The sequence below is a fragment of the Thermobia domestica genome, chromosome 5 (assembly GCF_964235325.1).
Source record: "Thermobia domestica chromosome 5, izTheDome1.hap1.1, whole genome shotgun sequence".
NCBI lineage: Eukaryota > Metazoa > Arthropoda > Insecta > Zygentoma > Lepismatidae > Thermobia > Thermobia domestica.
Window position 1 is genome coordinate 40160739 of NC_137458.1, and position 22401 is coordinate 40183139.

General features: G+C 35.1%; 2 protein-coding genes across 6 annotated transcripts in view; one reads left to right on the forward strand and one right to left on the reverse strand.

Moving 5' to 3' along the window:
* The window catches only part of LOC145685884 (bifunctional protein GlmU-like), a 54609-nt gene extending 48311 nt beyond the window's left edge, over positions 1-6298 (forward strand). For both annotated transcript variants that reach the window (XM_081758616.1, XM_081758615.1), the window contains exon 3: positions 1230-6298. In XM_081758616.1, the coding sequence (XP_081614742.1) occupies positions 1230-1481 (252 nt within the window). In that variant the 3' untranslated portion in view covers positions 1482-6298. The remainder of the gene's footprint in view (positions 1-1229) is intronic.
* Positions 6299-16102: 9804 nt separating this feature from the next.
* The window catches only part of trx (histone lysine N-methyltransferase trithorax), an 81702-nt gene continuing 75403 nt past the window's right edge, over positions 16103-22401 (reverse strand). For all 4 annotated transcript variants that reach the window (XM_081758617.1, XM_081758619.1, XM_081758621.1 and 1 more), the window contains 3 exons: positions 21666-21828; positions 19648-19794; positions 16103-17045 (listed from right to left, as the gene is read on the reverse strand). In XM_081758617.1, the coding sequence (XP_081614743.1) occupies positions 16872-17045; positions 19648-19794; positions 21666-21828 (484 nt within the window). In that variant the 3' untranslated portion in view covers positions 16103-16871. The remainder of the gene's footprint in view (positions 17046-19647; positions 19795-21665; positions 21829-22401) is intronic.

Here is a 22401-nt window from a genome sequence, read left to right on the forward strand (position 1 = left end):
TTAGTGAGCAAATACTTTGACGAGCCAGATACAACTGCATTTCTTTCTTTTGAGTCTTCTAATATGCTCCTTAATTCTAATATTGTATTGTATTTTCATCCTTTTTCGTGCATTAAGTATAAAAATACGTACTATGATTCGGAGTTACAAACTATGTTAATCTCTACACGGTACAAATTTACAATGATGCTACAAGTACAAATAATTAACAGTATTTTCGTATACTATACAAGTTAATAATATTCTGTGTTAATATTGCTTTTGGTCTTACCGATATATGCACTGTCGTTTGACTTCATAAACACAAGGATGAAAAATTTGTTCTACAAAATGATGCTTACAAGCTTTTTCAGAAGATTGTGATTCTCTCCCTAAGTATAGTACGAATGGATGTCTTTCCATTGTATATAATGGTAGATACTGTGTAGTTCACAGCTTATTAACGTATTCCCTCCATATTTGTGGTTTCCTTACGGTGACAGCTGACTACGTAATGTTCTCATCGCTTCTTTTAAATTTAATACTATCGGACAGCGAATTTTCCACAGAATGAGCTGAAGTATATTAATATTTGTATTAAAAGTACTTCAGAACTATATTCACTCCTGTTTGTGTTTTTCTGTTTTAATTTGTATGTGCAAATATGGAAAGGAAGTAATATGCCTTTTGTACGTACAGTTTACCTTTCCAATGTGTAACGAAATTGCTTCAGATTTAGATACTTTTGGTATTGAAAAATTATTTTGTTCATGTACTATACTTTATATATACAATGTATCCTGTTGAATCTCACGTTCGAATGTGAGTTATATATTTATTCGTTGCTTTTGTATATTTATCTTGTCTATGTTGAATAGTTAGCTGATTGATTCATTGGAAGTGTAATCCCGTCTCATCATCGAGGTTACATGTAACATAGACTTACAGCTTAACTTGTGATTCGAACTACATGAACGTGCACAGGAAATCGAAATCGAACCGGTTTCCTATGCCTTACTAATCATATAGCCACGAGGCCCTCTCGGAAATAGTTATATCAGCTGTATTTGGCCTTCATAGGTAAACAAATAAAGGAGTTGGTGTTTACATTTTCAGAGCTTATTTTAGACATGAATGTGGTAATTTTCTGTTTTGACTTGTGTGGTACTAACATAAATTATGATTCTAACGAAGTACCAAATTACCCTATTTTTTCATGCTCTACAAGTCATCATGAATATTTATTTTAGGTGAAAACTTTGGAAGAAAACATGGAGATAAGTTCTCTAGTTGGAACAGTTTCTACAGAAGGAGCACACCTCCACATAACCCTAGGAGATTATCAAGGCCGTACTATTACTGGACATGTAGTAGATAATTTAGTAGTTCATACAACAGCTGAAATCGTCATCGGGGAAGCACAGGATGCTATATTTTCGCGAAAAGAAGATGTAAATACAGGTTACGCTGAGCTGGTTGTGTCTAAACGAAACCCTAAGTGAGGTTTATACTAAGAATAGTATATAGTATACTGAGGTTTATACTATATAAGGTTTATTTGCTATATACATAGTAATGAAATTTCAATGTTATTAAAATTTATACTAGGAAAAATTCTTTTGTTATTGAGGGTAGAATATCTATCTTAATTATTCACATTGAATTGTCATTTCTATGTTTTAAAAAGTATTTTTCCGAATATATTACTTTAATGACTACAAAAAGAGGAATGGAAAAGTATTAGGTCGAATCGTAAGTTAGTACCTAGCATCTTGCGGTGCCTTTGTTTGGATCTTCAATCATAGTAAAATGTGCTTGATTTCAGTGTGTACTGCTCATTCAGCTTTTCCCATTCAACCATCCATGTGCCGAGGTACACACTTTTGGGACTTATATGGTGAGACGAATATGTCGGAGAAACATCAATTAGTACGTAGGATATTTTACAACACTGATAACGTTTGCGAGGTGATTTCTGCGACCATAACATGAAATGTATAGACTAATCTAGATGTAGAAATGCTTTCTTTTGACGCTATGATGAGCCAAAAATTTGTACGGAAAATGCGAAAACAAGCTATAACTCGAGAATGAAATTTCGGATCAAAGTCGTGCAAGAAATAATGTTCATTATTTTTAGCTGCAGATTCCATAAAACCACAGTTGGATGTGGCAAAGGACCGCGCAAGTAACTGTAGAATTCCTGGGTTTATCAAAATTTTAATGAGATAAATAAACAACGATCATCTACATGTCAACGAGTAAAGATTACAGTACATTGTTCAAGTTAGAAAAACATTGTTAAGAATGCAAAAATGAGGTAGACATGTTTGGTTAATCTACTTTGTCTCAGAATAAACTTTCGGAGAACAAAATAACATTCTGATGTACACGTCTTTTGATTGTATGACTCACCATTTACGAAATTATTGAAATATGAATTTTGCATAGGATTTCGCAACTTTCGTAGGTTTAATTCTTAGGAATGGCTTGTACTTGTCAAGCACTTTTCCTCATTTTCCGTTCTTCATTGGTTTTCTTTGAAAAAATCATGGACGGTATATAACGGACGAATTCAACTGAACCTATTCGAGTTCTATCAAACTTTTCACGCTGGTAGAACTTAACAAGCTTAGTAAACATATGAAATATTATGGTATATAGACTTTTGGTTCCCGTTTTTGAGCTATCAAATTGAGGCTTTTACATTTTGAAAACAATAATATAAAATAAAAGAAGAAAAAACATCAACCGAACTCATCACATTTGGATCAAACATAGCATGGTGATATACGAACTTGTAAAATATTATGCTGTGCATGCTTTTAATTTTTGAGTTACGGGCCATCAAATTTGGAGTTTCACATTTTCGGAGGAAAAAGATAATAACCGAACTCATTTGATATGGATCAATCTTGACATGATAGTATAGACCTTTGCTGCTATAAAAACTTATAAAATAAATGCTTTTGGTTCTCGAATTATAAACCATCAAATTTGGGGGGTTAAACTCGGGGTGAAATCTTTGCTAAACAATTTTAATAAAGATTCACTTAAGCTTCAATGATAACTACGTTTTCTTCTTGGTAAATATACATTTCTCATACACTATATTTAACTTTCTATTATACATTTTTACGTGTTCATCTATTGCAATTGTTCCATGACTGTCTTTTTACCTGTATTCTTCCCGATGCCCCCTGCTAGGTTTGCAAGCCCTGAATTAAGTAAATTATTCAGCGTGATCCTGTATCATTTTCTTTCGACTTTAAAATACATTTTATCGAATGTTTTACAAGTTAAAAAAATAGTTATTACAACGAAATAGTCAATACAACTTAGTTCATTAATGTTGACTATGTAGGTCTCGTAGAATTGACATTTAAACGTCTGCTAAATGCTGTAATCGTGATGTGAAATATGCAAATACAAAGGGCGTCCAGTAAATGTCTTTGGAGATTAATATCAAAAACCTTATCGGATATGAATTGAACTTAACTGTATAATTTCTCGACTGGCCTCCTGCCACTGCAATATATTTTTGCCATCTATCACGAGTGTCTTTACTTCAGTAGCGTAGATTTCTATTTGTGTGCCAATCCACCATTATAGAACTTCATGAATCACGTCGTTATCCGTGGTACGACTCCTATGGTTACAACTCCTTTGTTCATTGCAAATAATAATAAAAATATATATTAAAAACCACTGTGACGACCCACCGACAACTTGTCCTCGATCCACTGGGGAATCCCGACAAACCAGCTGAGACAAAATAATCTAGAAGAATGTACCGTTTCCGTTTCCAGACGAAGAATCTGCGAATTCCTGTCAGCATTTTTTTTAAAATATGCATTAGTTTCCCAGAAATAGTATGTACTAGATCAATACCTCTATAGTAATCATACTTCTTTCTCCGAACTGGTTGCCCAATAATAGAGAGCTCACTTCTGAAGCTAGAGGTCCCAATTTGCTAGAGATCATGAAAGTTTGTGGTGGACAACGCAGTGCCAATAAAATTGCTGGGATTTTTCTAATTTTCTCCCATAGTCTTATTCCATGAATACTTTTATAATAATTAACTTACATTAATTATCCGTCTCAATTAGCCTAAAAGCCATAACCGTGAGGCATTAAAGACTTATTTCAATTCTTCTTCAGAGAGTTTATTCTGTGTTGAGATCAGGGGCGTAAATAAGGACCCTGCAGACTCCGCCTTGCGGGGGACCTCAGGTCATCAGGAGGCCCTAAATCGAGAAGTGGGACGTAAAGAAGGGGCCCCGCTCCACGCTGTTTGCGGGAGGGCTCCCAAGCCTTTAGTTACGCCACTGGTTGAGATGAAGTAATTAATCAAATATGCCTGCCTATCTCTTCTTCTTCTGAATTCTGTTATTTCAACGAACTATGTACTATGAGTTTTATTCATTGAAATAGTGATATTGATTGTTTACTTTTCTCAGTGAACTAATGATAATCCATAACATACTAGGAATTCTCCAGTTTCTTCGTGGAATACTCTTGTGCCACTACAATTGTGAATTAATGGAGTCTATGACTTAAAGAACACTGTCTTTTACTTGACTTTGATACGACATTTTTTTTTTTTTTTTTTAACATTTTCCTGACAGATTTTCCTGATCATAGCACTAAATGACAACATTCCTACACTCAGGTTGATGTACACTTTTTTCTTTTGTCTTGGTGTTAGGAATCACCTTGCAGACGTCGTTGGTGTTGTTTAGAAACACCCAATATACAGTTCAGTTTAGTTTATTATCACTATTTTCTCACATAAAGTTAGACCAAGAACACAGGACACGTAAGAAGTATCAGCGTTTCAAATTTATTACAAAGCATAACAAATCAATATACAGCAAAATCCATATTACTAATTCCATACGATACCAACAGCAGCAAAAAATACATTATACAGTCTGTGGATAAAGTTTATAGCATGCTCTCTAAATACTCCGAAATTCTATAATACTCTTTAAAAAAAAGTCCCTTTTTTGTTTTCGGTGTTTCTTAAATGTGCTAAGTGGTTATACAATCTTGTACACATGAAATACACATTGTTCTCTGTTGAAGGAAAGTTTAGTTTTGTTGTCTAATTATATATTCTAGCTTGCCTTCTATTATGTGAATGTACCTAGGTATATTAGATGAAACGGTGAAGGAATTCCAATTAGTCTTATTGACGAAAATGCTTTTGTACATGTTTTTGGACAGAAATAGAAGCGTTAATATTTTATGAAATTTAAATCTTTCTCTACAAAATGATCTTGTTTTGAAGTAAAGGATAATTCGTATGGTCATTTTTTTCTTTTTTGAATGCAGAAGGTAGATAAAGTAAGATGCTATGATCTCCAAAAATAATTCCAACATTGCGAAGTAAGTACAATAAAATCAAAGTATGACAAGAGAGAATACTTTTCAGCCTAAGCTGCATAGTTTATTATTCAAGTTTAAAATGTATTGTTCCTATACAAGTCTACCTTAAATAACAATCTAAAAATTAAATCATTTTAAATTAAAGAATCATTCTCTTTGGATGCTGTTTTAACAATCTACAGTAACAGATGAAAATATAACATCTTAGGTAAAATAAAATATATCTATATACGATATGTTTGTTTGTGTAATATTTTATTCTCCTTACAATAAATATTTTGTATTATTTATTTCATTAATTTGAATTCTTTACTTTACTGTGGGTGAGTTAGAATGTTAGTCGTACACCTTCGTAAGAACTCAGGGCACTAATATGCTTTATTGAAACTTGGCGGCAACACTGCACACATTTATCAGCAGCGAATGGCGTAGCGGCTTTGACGCAGCAGTTGTAATTTGTTTGCTAATTAGTTGTGAACCTGTCTCGGCAGCTGCAGATGACCTTCTAAACTGGAAGTGTGTCTGTTGATTTTGTTTTTATGGGCAAAAAGGTGTAACTGCACAGAAATTTATCAGCAGGTGTACGAAACATGTGATAAAAATACAATATTGTGCTCCTGCATGATAATATGAGACTGGATGCTGAAAAAGTAACACGCGATCTTCTGAGCAAGTTTTAATAAAACGTATGGAATCACTTAAGTTATAACTGAGATCTTGCACCTGTGATTTCCATCTATTGTCACATAAAGGAACTTTCAAAGCGACGATATCGCTCAGATGATGAGGTGAAAGGTGTAACCCAACAATGGTTATCGGATATTGGACGGAAATTCGTCGCAGAAGGCATAGAAAAACTTGTGCTACACCTCGACAAATGTTTAAATAAAGCAGATAGTTACGTAGCAACGTAGCTTTGTATCGAACTTTTGTGCACAAATAAAAGTATTGTAAAAGTTCGCTATTTTGTTTACTCAAGCAGTACAACTTTTCGACTGGCCCTCGTATATTTGAGTGTTCTGCCAGAACGCAAGTTCTATTCCAAGGTCTGTAAACCCTTTCCTCTGTTCCCTTTCTGTAAACCCTTTCCCTTTTCTTGTTCCTTTCCTCTTTTAAGGTCGCGTCATAACTACCCTTCTTTGAAAACCGAAGATGCAGTAAAATTGTGACGTCATGGCGGGAGCAGAAACAAATTTCGCCCAAGGTCCTTGTCACTCACCCTTGATTGTTTGTTTGATTTTTGCAGGGAAGTGAGTGATTCTTGCTTTCGTATTTTAAGAAAACATTAATTACTCTAGTGCTTGTGTTAGCCTATAAGCATGTCGAATTGTACACTAACAAGGGATACCCGCGAACTTCAACAGGAGAAACCGGATGAAATGTTCTACAGTAACTAATCCGGTTTCTCCTGTTCAAGTTCGCGGGTGTCCCTTGTAAGTACTTGTTGCAATCATAGTAGAAATACTACGGGTTCCAAAGTTATTTATCATGTATTTTCCTCGGATCCTTTGAGGAAAGTTTGGCAAAAGAAATGCTGTCGGAAAGACATCTTTAAAGTTGAAAACGCCAGCGTCTATCCCGATCATTTTATTCCCGAAGCTTATGAACATCATTTAAAAAGTGAGCTAAATATTCCACCCAAGAAAAAGTTTAAACGAGATGTGCCTTCACTGAACTTACCATTATCATACGAAACCGTGTTCATGTAAATAACGAAAGAAGTAAATGCGCGGAAGCTAGGTTTTTAAAGAAAGAAATAAAAAACAGACATTGGCGTGCAGCCAGATGAAATAACTATTGTGACTGAAACAAAAAAATAACTCTTTGTTTATGTTATTTTCCGTTTGTTCTTTGGAGAGTGAGGGGCATAAACCAAAGGAAGAGCTCTTCGTTTTGCGTAAAAAGAACGAAGAACTGAAGTCTAACAGTATGTACAAAGTCAAAATAAGAGGTTTACAAACGAAGTTAAAAGAATTGGAAAGCAAATATAATAAAGAATTAATTTCAAAGGCCAGTTCTAAAATATAACATTGTGATTGTTTCAATAGAATGGTTAATAACCGGGTGATGATACATTACGAAAAAGTTTTACACTGGGCCAAGTAAATATCCTAATAAATGGCAAGAAAAAACTGTAAGATGGATTGATTAAGATATCATTCGTGCATTAACACAACACGCCTTAGTGATAAATTATACAGTCATCTGCGGTTACAAGTTCGAATCCCCGTACCCAATGTGTCAATATTTCGACGTTGTATGCAGAAATTACTGTTTTTCCTTGGAATTCTTATCCCCGTTTTGAAAACTTTGACGGAGCAAGGGCGCCGCTTAAAGAGCGTGGAGAAATTTTCAGTGCTTATATTTGATGAAATGAATGTTAATAGGTGCGTGCTATGAGAGGCTTATTTATTTTTGGGACCACACAGAAATGATCAGGTAGCAATGATTCGAGGCTTGATAGATGTGTGGAAACAGCCAGTGTATTATGATTTCGATAAGACTGTGAGTAAAAAGTTACTCCTCGAAATCATATCGAAAGTTGAGGTCTCACTGGATTCAAGATAGTTGCAATCCTTCCAAGTTCAATGGCGGCAAAATGAGGCAATGTGGTGGTCTCGTTTCGCCTTCTTCCAGGTGGATGGAAGCAATAAAATAGTATGAAGTTATATTTCGAACATTTCACAAAAAAAAAAAAAAAAAAAAAAAAAGTGAATCGAAGAAAAGAAAAAGAATGTGATTGGCCGACCGTTTGATGTCCTAAGAAAGACACTTCGATCTTGAAACTATTCGACAAGGCTAAGACATACTTCAGAATTCGGTTTTTGAATAGAAAAACTCAGAAACTTCGAAGGAGGAATATTCTTAAGATAGTGCATGCCAAGCTATTCTTCAAGTGCTGCTCAATGCTAAAGTGAGTACATATTGTATCTGTATGTAGTCTTTATTTTTATTGCATTTAAAAATTTGTTTTCCTTTGCAAATCGCTACGGCGGAACATTGCCTTAGCACACGATATTTGCCCCTGCTTCACCGCGGTGTCGTCCTACTACAGCTGGAGAAAGTGGCTACGCAGAAACAGCGAGTTATGAAAGGACGTGTAAAAGCGCCGAATAGTAGGATCAACGGACTTTGGTTCTATTCCATTTGCCTAAGTACGGTCACTAAGCCAGTAAAGTAGGGTAGTTTAGTCAGTTTATTTCCCCTGTGGTTCGAAAGGAGATATGGAAATCTAGAAATCAAGTGCTAGACTAGTGTAATTATGGCTTACGAGATACATGTTAATTAACACTTTAGTGACGGCTATTTTAAATCAGTCTTTCTTCAGAGACGTAAATAAATAAATAAATAAAACTGGTAGGAACACATTTTCTTCCTGGAATGGCAATCGGTGATTTTTATATTTTCGACTGCGCTAAATCCATATATGTTCCAAACGTTCCATCACCCAATTTGGAGAAAGAACACATTTTCCATCTCCATAAAGTGAAATATCTTGCTAGCAAGTCTTAATGAGTTACAAGACTGCTCAATATTAACTGTTATAAGAAAAGAATAGTAAAAAGTAAATCTCTTAAGTAGTGAGCAGCTAAATCCCTTTCCACTTAATAGACAGAAAAATTGTGCGTTAAGTTTCTGCTTCTTTCAGAAAAACATTAGTTACTTTATTGAGGTAATAGAGCAACCATGTACCGACATTTATCCAGTTTTGAGTATCAAGTAGATCACTTGGGATTTTACTTGGTTAAATGGTAGCTTCTGAACTTGTTTCAAGATTATATTATTAAAATAATGTAGTGAAAAATGTCATTTTTTCCCCCTAAAGGAAAGCGACCCAATTGGAGGATACTCATCTAATGTGCTAACAAGTTGCTCACTGCTGCTGGAATAAACATGTATTCTTAGGACTTTCGCAGGCGGTGGAAAGTATACTTCCCATCCAATACTTTATTTTCTGGGAAGAGTTCTATCTTAGTGGATATTTGTAGTACTACCAGAGCTTAAAAACGTCCGAGTTTCTGATCCTGCACTCGGTCGGTCTATTTTATTTTATAGGTATGACATTTAAGTGTTTCAAGAAAATACAAGGGCACTAGGAAAGTTTTGCAATACGACCTTATTTCTTATATTATTTCTATGTATTTTCCACCACACATTAAATACTTTTCCATTCTTCGAAACCAGTCGCCGAAGAAACTCTTCCATCTTTCAGCAGAGATCTGGGTACACCCATCGTCCCAAGCCCTTAGTAGGGCGTCATCGCTTGCAAAACGCCTTCCTTTCAGTCTGGTCTTCACATGGGAGAACAGCGCGAAGTCGCAAGGAGCGAGATCTGGACTGTACGGGGGGTGCTCTAACAGTTTTAGTCAAGTGCTGGCCAAATACTCTGAGCAAACTTTTGAACGGTGCGCTGGAGCGTTGTCGTGGTGAAGAAACCATGTGCACATCCTTGAGTTCGGGCGCAACTGTTTGAGAGCGGTTAAGAACTTTAGACAGACATTCCTCGGTATACCACTTCCCTGTCACTGTCTTCTGTGTTAATAAGACAATTCCTCGCACACTAAAAAATACCGCCACCATTCTCTTCTTCACTGATGTGGACTTTCGAACAGCTACGGGGGTCTCCTCATCTTCGAGCACCCACACTTTGTTTTGAGCCTTAATCGGAACGTCATAATAATAGAGCCAAATTTCGTCACCTGTCACAATACTATTCACACAGGAAGATTCTCCATTTTAAATTTTTTTCAACATTTCACGGCATCATGAAACACGATGTGCCATCTGATCATCGATCAAGTCATATTGTACCCAAAGGGTACAAAGCTTTCTAACTCGAAGGTGATCGCGGAGAATAACACGAACTGCTGGTGCATTAATGCCCAAGCATACCTCTATTTGAGGGTATGTAACCCGTCTATCTGTGTCCAGCATTTTCCTTATTGCAGCAATATTTTGTTCAGTAACAGATGAAGATGGCCGACCTGACCTTGGAGAGTCCTGAAAGCTGAAATTTCCTTTTTGAAACTCTTGGTTCTACCTAAATATCGTTGTACGATAAAGACAATCCTCTCCAAGCGCAGGAGTCATTTTCTCTAAACACTGACCAACGCTTAAACCACATGCAAAATTGTAGCACAAAATTGCCCGGTATTCAGTTTTTGACCACGACATCTCCACCTCATTTCACTAACACAGCTGAAAATCAACTGACACTGAGATAATGACTAGAGCTTCTACAGTGCAGGTTTGGACATGTCTAAACACGCACCAAATACCCTTTGTAATGGAAACAATTACCCTCAATGATAATGAGATTAATTCTGTAAGAGATCACCCAAATGATCAAACTTAAAAATTTAGGTCACATATCACATACCTGAACGTAATTGATTAGGCGTACGAAACATATACTGCGCTGGTTGTCGATGAAATTATACCACCTTTCAAAAGCAAGTCCTCACTGGCAAAATACATGCCTTTGCAATCGAACATACAAAATGTGGTGTTCAGCTCATTCTAAAATTTCCAATGTGGTAGCCTTACGTCTACTACAACTGTCCAGGAAGGAATAACTTGTTAGGTGAGCTGTTATACTCCTGTTGCTACGTCTACTATGAGATCGATATTCCTGAAAATAGCTTCGTAAGCTATGTTTCACGGATCTAGCCACTGTAAACTGTTGTTTGTACTCTGGAAATTAAGCAGAAGAGATTGGCCCATTCAAGACTAACCTAGCTTTCGTCATCGGCTAGCAAGACACTTGATTGCAGAATTCTCAGAGCGTAAACATAAAAGACAGTCGACGGTTCTCTTCCAGAGGAGGTAAAGTTGAACAAAATTCCTGATTACGTGGCTGCTTTGGACGAAGCTTAGAAATGCTGCTACACGTTGGTGTGCCACGAAAAATAAATAAAAATAAAACCAGATATATCCCTACTTTAAAAAAAAAGTAAAGTGTAGTTATAAATGTTAAATTATCTCATTCGTCATCTCTGAAGGCCCATACTTATAAGTTCCTTCGCTAATTTATCTCAGGGGATAAAAAAGAAAAAAAAATGTGAATATTTTACAGTGACACTACGGACAATAGGGAGTATAATTTCCACCATAAATATCTTCACTAGAAGCCAAGTAAACGTCTCTTAAAAAAGTTCACTACGTTGCAAGTAATCATTATCATAATATTTCCTTAAAAAAATCCTGCTACAGGGTTAAGCAATTATATGCCGCCGGAGAAGAAATTACTCATTTCTTTCTAGCATCAGTAGCAATTTAAAGCACAAAAAATAGCACCATAAAGGGCGCCATATATTAGGCTAGAATATATATATTTATATATACACACAGGGTCTTCCAAAAGTCCTGCAAAAAAGTAAAAAGCTGTAACTTTGTAACCATTTATTGTATTTGTACAAAACTTTTAGTGGAATTGTAAGAAAGTCTGAAATTTTGTTTCCAAGCATTTTTTTTTTCAACGCCAAACCTCCAGCTGAGCACCATTTACATCCAAACATTGCTGAAGTCTTTTCGGGAATCCAAGAATGGCATTTCGACGTTCATTGAAACGGCACACCACACATTTAACTTTGGAGAATCACGAACATGTGTCTCAATTTCGTGTGGATTCTCAATTCTCCAGATTCTATAATTGTGTCGGTTTACCTTACCAGACACATGAAACGTGACTTCATCTGAGAACAGTAACTTTGAAAGAAGCCCTGGATCACTGTTCAACCGCGCAAGCATCATTTCACAAAACTCACTTCTTATGTCACAGTCTTCTTCCGTCAATTCCTGTACAAGTTTCAATTTGTAAGGCTCTTTATTTTCTTACGAACGATATTGTGTAGCATTGTCATTGGCACTTGCAGCTCCAAGGATCTGCGTTTCAACGATTTCTTTGGACTTCGCAACACGCCTTCCTGCACAGACTGAGTCACATCAACACTGGTTGTTGGCCTTCCGCTACGAGGCAAGTCCAAGACACTTTCGGTAGCTAGGAAATTATTGTACCATCTCTTGATACTTGAACCTGCATGTGGTTGTTTCTGATATTTTTGTCGGAATTTTCTTCTCACCAAAACACTAGATTTTAATTCACAAAACCACACCACACACTGCGCTTTCTCTTGAGTAGACGCCATCTTTGTCCCGTGATTTGCGGTTATGACGTCAACGTTTACATCTGCTCATTGTTGCCAACAAAAATTTTAACATTTTCACTAAACATTACAGACAAAATACAAAATTGTAAGTAGTATTTTCAAAGTTACAGCTTTTTACTTTTTTGCAGGACTTTTGGAAGACTGTATATATATATATATATATATATATATATATATATAAATTATTCTGCCCGTTGGCAGGTCCTGGAACTATTTCTTTTTTCCTGAAAATGTTTCTTTCATGTTTTTCGATCTTCAGCTTCATCTTTTAACTACCAATATTTTCTATTTTTCAAATCATCGCTCAGTTCTGTTCTTCCTATTCCTCGCTTTCCTTCTATAGCTATATGAAGAAGGAAATTTCTTCGCAAGATGTGTCCAATCCAATTGGCCTTTCTTAAAAGGATGATGGCTAAAAGCGTACTCTTCTCTTCTATCCGTTCTAAAACAACTTCTTTGTTATTCTGTTTGTCCATTTTTTCTTCTCAATCTCTCTCCAATACCACATTTTTCGAAGCTCTCTAAATATTTCTATTTTTAACTTCCGTAGTGCCCAAGTCTCTGAACCATACAGTGCAATACTCCATATATAGCAATTGTCCAACTTTTTCCTTAGTCCAAAATTAATTCTGCTAGTTAAAGAGTGATCTTTTCTTGTTGAATGCTTCTTTGGCTACGGCAATTTTTGATCTTTGGTGATATATATATATATATATATATATATATATATATATATAATTTCAATTTTCAAACCATCATTGCTCTTTAGTCATCAGCTTGCTTTTTATTTTAGACAAACAATACTGCTGTTAGAAGAGATACCTCAACAAACAGTGTGTTACTCTCTATGGATAGGTGAATTATATCAGTATTTATGCTGACATGTCCGCATTTCAAGAGGAAAAATTTCTGTCTCAGTTGCAGCTTTAATCCTCTCACGAAGCATTTTCAGAGTTGTCACTTTGCTAGAGTACAACCTGTCCTTAACATATCTCCACAGGAAGAAATTCAGGACAGTAATATCAGGCGACTGGAGTGGCTATGAGATTGAGACAGTTACGCCACAGATGCTAAAGGATACCTAGAAAAAAAATCGAGTATCGATTAGACATCCTCTGTGCCACTCATGGGGCTCATGTAGAAACAGCGTGATTGAACAAACAAGACTTTCAAACTTTGTGTATCCGTTGCTGTATGAATATTCTTTATGAATCGAATGCATGTTGTATTGCAGACATTTCAAATTAGGACATTTCGTCTCGGACACTCTGTATATATATCTGAAAGATATGAATAGGCAAAGTCAACATCCTGTATAAGTACTCGTTCAATTACTTATCGTGCATTTCAGTGTGTTTTTCATAAGGTTTTAAAAGCAAACTTAAGATCAAACTTAGCATTGTTTATAGAAAGTCAGTTATTTCGAAGTATGTCCGCATTTTGTTATTTCAGAATAAGGTAATTTTATCTATAGATGAATTTGATTAAACTGGGTTGTATGATCAATAGTCCAGTGTTTTCATTTAACATTACACAAAATCAGCTTATTGACATATAACATCAGCACGAAATTCCTTATAAGGATTTTTCCCGAAGATTACTGAAAAGTAAAATCTATTGTATATAATTGTCAGATATTACCTTTTAGCTTAAATAGATGTCGCGTCGGAATCTTTATTACTGAGGATTCAATAAAAGCATGTACCAAAATTTGGAGTAAGTTCGTGTTATGTGATTTAAATGGCGGTTTACGGTATTTACCTTTTCATTCCAATCAACCATTTACATACAATTACCGTCTCATACAGCCTCGCCGCTGAAAGGAATGTTAAACTCATAATCAACTCAACTCATTTACATACAATTTATGCCAATTCAAACCTAAAAGCACTAATACACTATAATTACTAAATATATTACGATTTTTTTTCTTTTTTTGAGTATCTTATAGAATAAATTGGTAAATAGAGAGGTACTTCCAATTTCGAAAATGTACGCTCAAGAATACTAACGTATACCAGCATTTCTAAAACTGATACATGCCTGTGGTCTTCTTAGATTGAACATTAGGAGAAAAAAAAAGTGAATTGCTTATCAACACTACAGTTGAAAATCTCAACAGGTATGGATTATACAAATTCTAATAGTTTATATAGACGTATTACAAAATATTCTATTCCTGGTCTTTAATTATTCTTTTTATAAACCAAATGTGTATTTTCTTTTTTACTACCAAAATAAAATTGAGGTAATTTTAAGAAGTACTATTTTAAAAATTTAAGTATAGTAGTACTGTGTAAATTTAATGGTATAGGCTCAAAACATACATACATACATACATATTATATATATACAGGCATATACCACTTACCAGGCATATATAGGCATATACCACTTACTATACAGTAGTTTTTATATACGTGTATATAAAGGGGACCATAGGCTGAAAAAAAATTCGAGAAACGCTGGCGTAAACAATTAAGAGATGATAATTTAAAGTTTGAGAATGCTCCAAGAGCATTGCCAGAACAAACTTAAAAAGAATTATTTTTTCTTATTAATTTATACAGGCTTTATACCAATTGTAGGCTGAATATAAAATCCGTGCTAAGTGCCAAAACGAAAATATTAGTAAACAGCCCAGATGTTACTTCAGAACTGATGGGACATATAGGCACGTGCATTCTTCTGGGGATTATTTGAACTGCTTCCACAGTGAATGCTAGATAGCGTTTCTTACCAAATAGTGTTAAGCACATAGGCCACATTTTTACATTAAATCAAACTTTTCCTTTTTGGCACTTAGCACAGATTTTATATTCAGTCCACAGTTGTTCTATGTAATTTATTATTATACTCATTAAACAATTCTCGTAATATATCTATTCATTTATAATTTCCTTGAGTACTGATTTTTTTTTTCCAGACGTTTTGTTTAAGCGTTCTGCGATATGTTGTTTTACGAAGACTGCTCAAAATTGAAAAATATCATATTTCTATGACTTCTTCCGGTTCCCGAGATATGGCTCCTTAAATCTCCCGAAATCGGAACTTGGCCAATATATATATATATATAGATACATAGAAAGATAGATAGCAAGCAAACAAGCAAACAAGAACGAAAGAACGAAAGAAAGAAAGATAGAAAGAAATAAAGAAAGAAAGATAGATAGATAGAAAGAAAGAATGAAAGAAAGAAAGATAGAAAGAAAGAAAGAAAAAAGATAGAAAGAAAGATAGAAAGATAGATAGAAAGAAAGGTAGAAAGAAAGAAAGGAAGAAAGATAGAAAGAAAGATAGAAAGGAAGAAAGATAGAAAGAAAGATAGATAGATAGAAAGAAAGATAGATAGATAGATAGAAAGAAAGAAAGAAATTCACTAACGAACTTCTTAAGTTCGTTGAAAATACAAGACATAAGGCATGAAATTGTGAGATGGACCCATCTAAGTAGATTTATAGTTGACCTATCGAAAAATAAATATTTCAAAATTTCGTTTGAATGTTAAGAACAAATTCTGATGCACTGTGGGTGTTCTAAATTATTATATAAAACACCATAAATTAAAAAAGAGAGAAAATTACAAAATTTATTTGAACTTTACAATTACAAGTATAGTTATTTTTACATGTTATATACAACGATCACAATAGGAATGTTCAGTATTCTTAGTTAACTACTAGTTCTCTGTTAACGTCGAGACTAGGGGCTGGTAACATTTATATATACATAGTACACGTATTTTTTTTTTCTGTATTTTACACATGATAATAAAACACTTGATTGTAAACAAACATCTTAGTGCAGAACAAAGGTATCGAAATGTGAAAAGTATAAAAATCTTATTAGCATAATCACATTTCTTCTTGTTTTAATAATAATAAAAAAAAATTAGTACTATCATCTAACAATAATAAATTACACATTAATAAGAAAGGGTCTCAAAATACAGTTTGGAGGGGGAATCACATTATCACAAAGAATATCCACAGGATATAGAATTAAAGGCACGTCTGGGGAAGAAATCAACACACCACACCAATTTTTTGTGTGATGTAGCTTTATAACGTATTCTAATTCAGTATATTCTAAAAATAATTTATACAAAAAACAAGAACCACATGGTGGCTAGAAAAAAAAACTCAACAAAAAACACGTACAATACATTAACATGCAAAAACTTTTCAATATCTCTTTAAGAACAAGATCACGTTTTACGAAGGAGACGATTTTTTTCTTTTTAAATTTATAAAAACTTCTTTATTAATTTGTACATCGCACTATTGCAAAAATCCCGATTTTAGTAACAAAAGAAATTATATGGAGACACTTTTAATTAAGGTACTTGCGGCATTTACGAGAGCCACAAGTACACGGAATCTTCACATCTTCAATAGGAAATTTGTAATCGTACGTTAGTTCCTCTCCCTGGAGAATACGACGTAGTGCAAAGATTAATATATGCTTCTTCCCCAAAATGTCTACGACACGGGAATAACAGTTAGGCTGAAATAGAAAAAACAGATTATCATGATAAAATATGTCAGTAAAAGAAAATAAATGCACAAAATACATTCACCATCCAAAATATTATGACCGCTCTATTTTTGAAGGAAGTTGTTGGTAAGGGGGATAGCAGAAATAATCGCCAGATGGCGACAGGAATATAACTCGATCAATGTGGTAAGTGTTCGTAGAAAGGGGATGGCCGGCGATTTATCAGTATGATTGGGGTCAGTTGTATGCAATGAGATTGTTATGGGTTTGACGAGCTGCCGTAGTTAGTCTTCCAAAATTCGGAAAAGACGGAGAAACAAGAACCAAGCCACAAGACGTTCGGCAGCCATACCTCATTAAAAATGTTGGACATCGATTACGACTGGAATGAGCTTCTGCCCATAGTCATGTACCGCCGAGCAATGTCACAATGTTTCATGATGATCCGATGAATCACCATTATGCCATCATCACATCGATGGCCGGGACAGAATAGTCTTCCGGAGGAACAGTTATCGAAGATGTGTATAGGACATCAGGCCGGCTGTGGATCCATTATGATTCGAGGAATCTTCACATGGTCATCTATGGACCAGAAGAGCGCTATGAAGGCTCCTAGCTGTCAGCAGGCCATTATTGATCATATACACCCTTCATGTGGGTTGTATTTCAAACTGGCAATGTTAATTTTCAGTAGCAGCACAATGTTCCTTGTCACAAGGCAGTGTTGTGCTGCAATGATTCGAGGAGCACAGTAGTGAATTTTAATTGCTCCAATAACCCTCAAACTCACCTAATCTTAACCCAACTGAATGCCTTTGTGATATCATTGAACGTCAGATCTGAGCTCAGTGCCCTCCGTGGAATTAACAAATTAAGACTTCTATATGGAGATTAGGCGACATGTCTCCAGCCATCTATCAAGGCTTAATTACATGTCAAACCGCATTGCTGTTGTCCTGGAAGTCAAAAGTGTATACCAGATATTAGGTGTCATAATGTTTTGGCTGGTCAAGTATTATGGACAAAGTAACATAAGAAAATGCGTTTACATGCAACCGTCAGTGTGAGTAAACCTAATTTGATTTTTTAATAATTTTCGCGATTTAAGATACTTCTTCACGTTATTATTATTTTTTTCCTACTACTGTAACAAATAAAATAAAACTGAAAACATTTCCAATAGTTCAGGAATTATCTATTTCCCATGTATAAAGAGTACTCGTTATAATCTTGAGAATAGTCTCCTTGGGTATTCTTACTCGTATATATTTCTGTACAATCTGACATGGATTGCCTTGTGAGTCTAGCTGTCTATTTTTATATGTAAAAGTTTTTTTTTTCTTTTTTTTTTTAGCAGAATAATTTTTTATTCCCTTGCTTCGCTCAGGTAAAAAAGCGCTCAAATGACAATCTAAGCGAGCTCTTCTGCGAAATCCGGTTAACTGTGGAACTGTGCCCAGCAGAGGCTTCTCTTTGAAAGTGGATTCGTTCTTGTCTCTTTGATATTATATGCTAAAGAGCAAGGCACATTGAATGGGTTGGGTAGTGTTTCATGTTTACTCCAGTATTGAAACTGAAAGTAAGAATAAGTAGGCAGGCCGTTTGAGTGAGATGGATCTTGCAGATGATTGAAAGCTGAAGATATCCTCGCCCGATAGGGTACGTTGGGCGGAGTAGTGACATACTTCTCCAGTACTGTAAGCTGGAGGGTAAACAAAATTACGAGAGTTAAGGTCCTTGGGTTCATGGAAGACACCTCAGATGTATTTTATGAACGTCGTTACATATATATATATATATATATATAAAAAATTTTTCAATGTCTTGTGCAAAGGGAACGAAATTGCAAATAAACCTTGTTCTATCTCGACTTTTAAATTATTATAGGATTTTTGGTATTTAAATACCCTTTTCCTAATTCCTTAACCCGTGACCCCGAACACTACAAAAGTTATTTACCTCATGGGAGTTAAAAGTTAGGTTGGATATCCCACAAGATTTAAATCTGGCATTGCCAATTAGTTACGTCAGCTTGTAGTACTTTATAAAATATGCAGGGCCGGATTTAGGGAAGGTGCAAAGGTGCACGTGCACCCCCCCCCCCCTCCTTCGTAATAAATGTACGCTATCTAAAATAAGAAGCTAGCAGTGAAAATAGTAACACATTCTAAGACTTTCTGCCATTATGTTTCCGTTTGGGGCTTAAAGCAGAGCATTGCAAAAGCAAAAGCAAGTTGATTTTCTGAACGTTGAAGGAAAAGGATTCACCAAGCAAAACAATATAGCATTTCTCAAGTAGGGAAGGCAACAGAAGCCAGGAGGAAAGAACATTTTTTTTTCTTGCATATCATTTGCGACCCTCTTTAAAATACTCCCCCCCCCCCAGTCCGTTTTACGTTTCACTGCTGTTAGGGATAATGAATATTGTCGCATGTCATTTTGAAGAGTTTCTGTATGATTGGTTATTTTGGTAGTTATTGCCCCCCTCCTTCAATCCTGGATCCAGCCCTGCAAATATGTGATCTTAATTTACATTAAATTTTCAGATAAAGTTTTATTTTAATATATTAAGTGGAAGAAAAGAGAAATTATAATATCCAATACTTACCTCACAAGAATGATTAATGAATCTTGCTGCATTTCCTCGCATTGTGGCGTCTACAACAATCTGGTCATCCACTCGAAACATGTAACAACCAATGCCCTTTGATTCGTAAAACTTTTCTCGCTTATCCGTCAATGTAGTTCGTATAACCTGTAAAATACAGCAATTCGGAAAAATTATAAGATTATGTATCAAACATATGAGTATTGTTTTCACAAAAAATCCTAATTAATCACCTCAACTATTATCCAAAAAAAGAAAATACATGAATACTGAATTTAATTTGACTTTGTACTTTTGTTTGCTGTGGATCTTTTCGGGACAAAGAAATACGCCTTAGTATCAGTTTATTAATGAAACGTTTATTTGTGAAATATGAACAAAATCGTCCAAAAAACTCATCCCCAAAAGTAAACTACCTCTTGTAGATCTTTTCAGGAAAAATGAGTTATGTTGGCGTGGAAGACCGAGTTCAATTTCCAGCGGAATCCCATGTAGTTCGGACCCCATCTCAAGCTGTAGGTCTACATCTCATACAGCCTCGCTGTTGAACGCTAAAATAAAAATAAAATTTTTAAAAAATGAGATAGTAGATCTGAATACTATCAAGATATTCATGAAACGTTTATTTATGAAGTATGAAGAAAATCGCTTGAGTCATTTTTGAGAAAATCCTCCGAAAAAACAACCAAGGTATACTACCCCTTGTGGATTTTTCTAGAAAAACGAATATGTATCTCCCCCACCCCTACGATCCACCGTCCAAGTGAAATGATAAAAACTATCCCAGGCCCGAACCTCATATATATTGAAAATTTGATCGAGATCGTTTGGGTGGTTCACGAGTTAAATCACAAACATAGTCACTTTCAATGTTATATATTTGATGAAAAAATCGTTAGAGCCGTTTTCGAGAGAATCCCAAATTTTGATTTTCATTCTTCAATAAACTACCCTTATCTTTTGGGGGTAGGAAAAAAATTCGGAAACAACTACTAGAGAATCTTATGTGAACCTTAAGTTTAAAATTTGGTCTCGATATGTTGAGCTGTATGGTCTCTAGGTGAGTGAACATATTTATATTGGGCCAAATAGACGAATATCAAAAAATTCGTTTTTCCGCATGTAAGGGGGACAAAGTTATGAAATGTAAATATGATGAAATCTCGAATTTGATTTTTTCACGATCACCACTTTCCTAATTAGCACTTCTAACCAGAGTATATACACGTATTAATTATTCCTCTCGTGATTTCCAGTCATGATGGATAATTATACACCACTTTCTTGTCTTCTATTGTCTCTCAAAAGTAAAAAAGGTTATGAGTACATCGAGTTAGTGCCCTAACATTACAATATTGAATTTAACGTCCCATTCAGCAGCGAGGCTATATGAGACATGAACATACTGATTAACGTGGAATCCGAACCACATGAGCTCTTGCTGGGAATCGAACCCGGGTATCCCACGCCAAAGGTGCCCTAACATTAGAACCACATGCATATTTTGTCCCTGATTCGATCCCCGGCCAAGTAAATGTTTGGTGGACATTATGTCCTTGGTCCGTAAGTTTTCTCGGGGTACTCTCGTTTTCTTCCACATTCTCATTCTACCAATACTTCCATCATCATCCACTTGCCTTAATCATCCGTCTCCTTTAGCCTAAAGGGCATAATCGAGAAACGTTAAACTGAAAGATTTCATTTCCACATACATATATTGTTATACAGAAAATAATATATAACTATTGGGAAAAGTAAGCGACCGTAAGTACCGACAAAATTTAAAAATGAAAGATGGTGTTATGCAGAAGAACTTAAGATATTGTGTGCCTGTGAAGATGAGTGCCCCTGTCTCAAGAAATACGGAGGAATAATTGACAAGGAACATTAATAGGTGAGTAATTTGTAATACGCTCAACTTGAATACAATTAATTATTAACTTTCTCCCTCGTTGGACAATTCATTCCACTATAAAAGTTAAAGAATACACGACTTTTCTTAAAATCCGATTTCTTACCTCACCAGCATACTCGATCACCATTTCTCCTGAGTCAATATCACGAAGACAGAAGAGCCCTCGACCATGAATATTCGATCTATATACACCGACCGCTTCTTTCGCATTTTCTTTCAGATGACGGAAGCGCATTGCCATGGGTAAGTCCAAACTGGTAGCACGCCTGTAAAAACAAAACCTATTATTATTTGAAAACAAGGTAAAAAAAAGCAAATTCATGTAATTGGTACGCAAAGAACTATTTTTCTCCTTACTACTGAGTTACAAAATGTGATTATCACTAATAAGGTTATTTATTGCGAAGATAAAGAAGATTCTGCGATGTTCACACTATAAGTTGTGTTTGTATGAGATTGGATTAAGGAACAATTGCTCATAAAATATACACATAAATACACGTGAGGTGGTTTTCACTACGAATCAATAAGAATACAAGCTAATATAGAAATCAAAGGTATGTAATATGATTTTAAATTTCTAGTGGCTAGTAATATGGTTCAGGTTTAGTTTAATCAATTTCCTTGGTAATTCTAGATAGAGGGTCATAAGCAAAAGGAAACATATCTAACTTTATCTTAACTTGGTCATTTTTCAACACTTACATCTCTGCTGTTCCGATTTACCGAAAGCTTTCAGCAGCCACGAGTGTTATCTTCAATCCTGATTGTCAGTCACATTTAATTGTATTCAAGTCCTACAGGTTTCCTATTCGAACTAAATAATATAATTCTCAGTC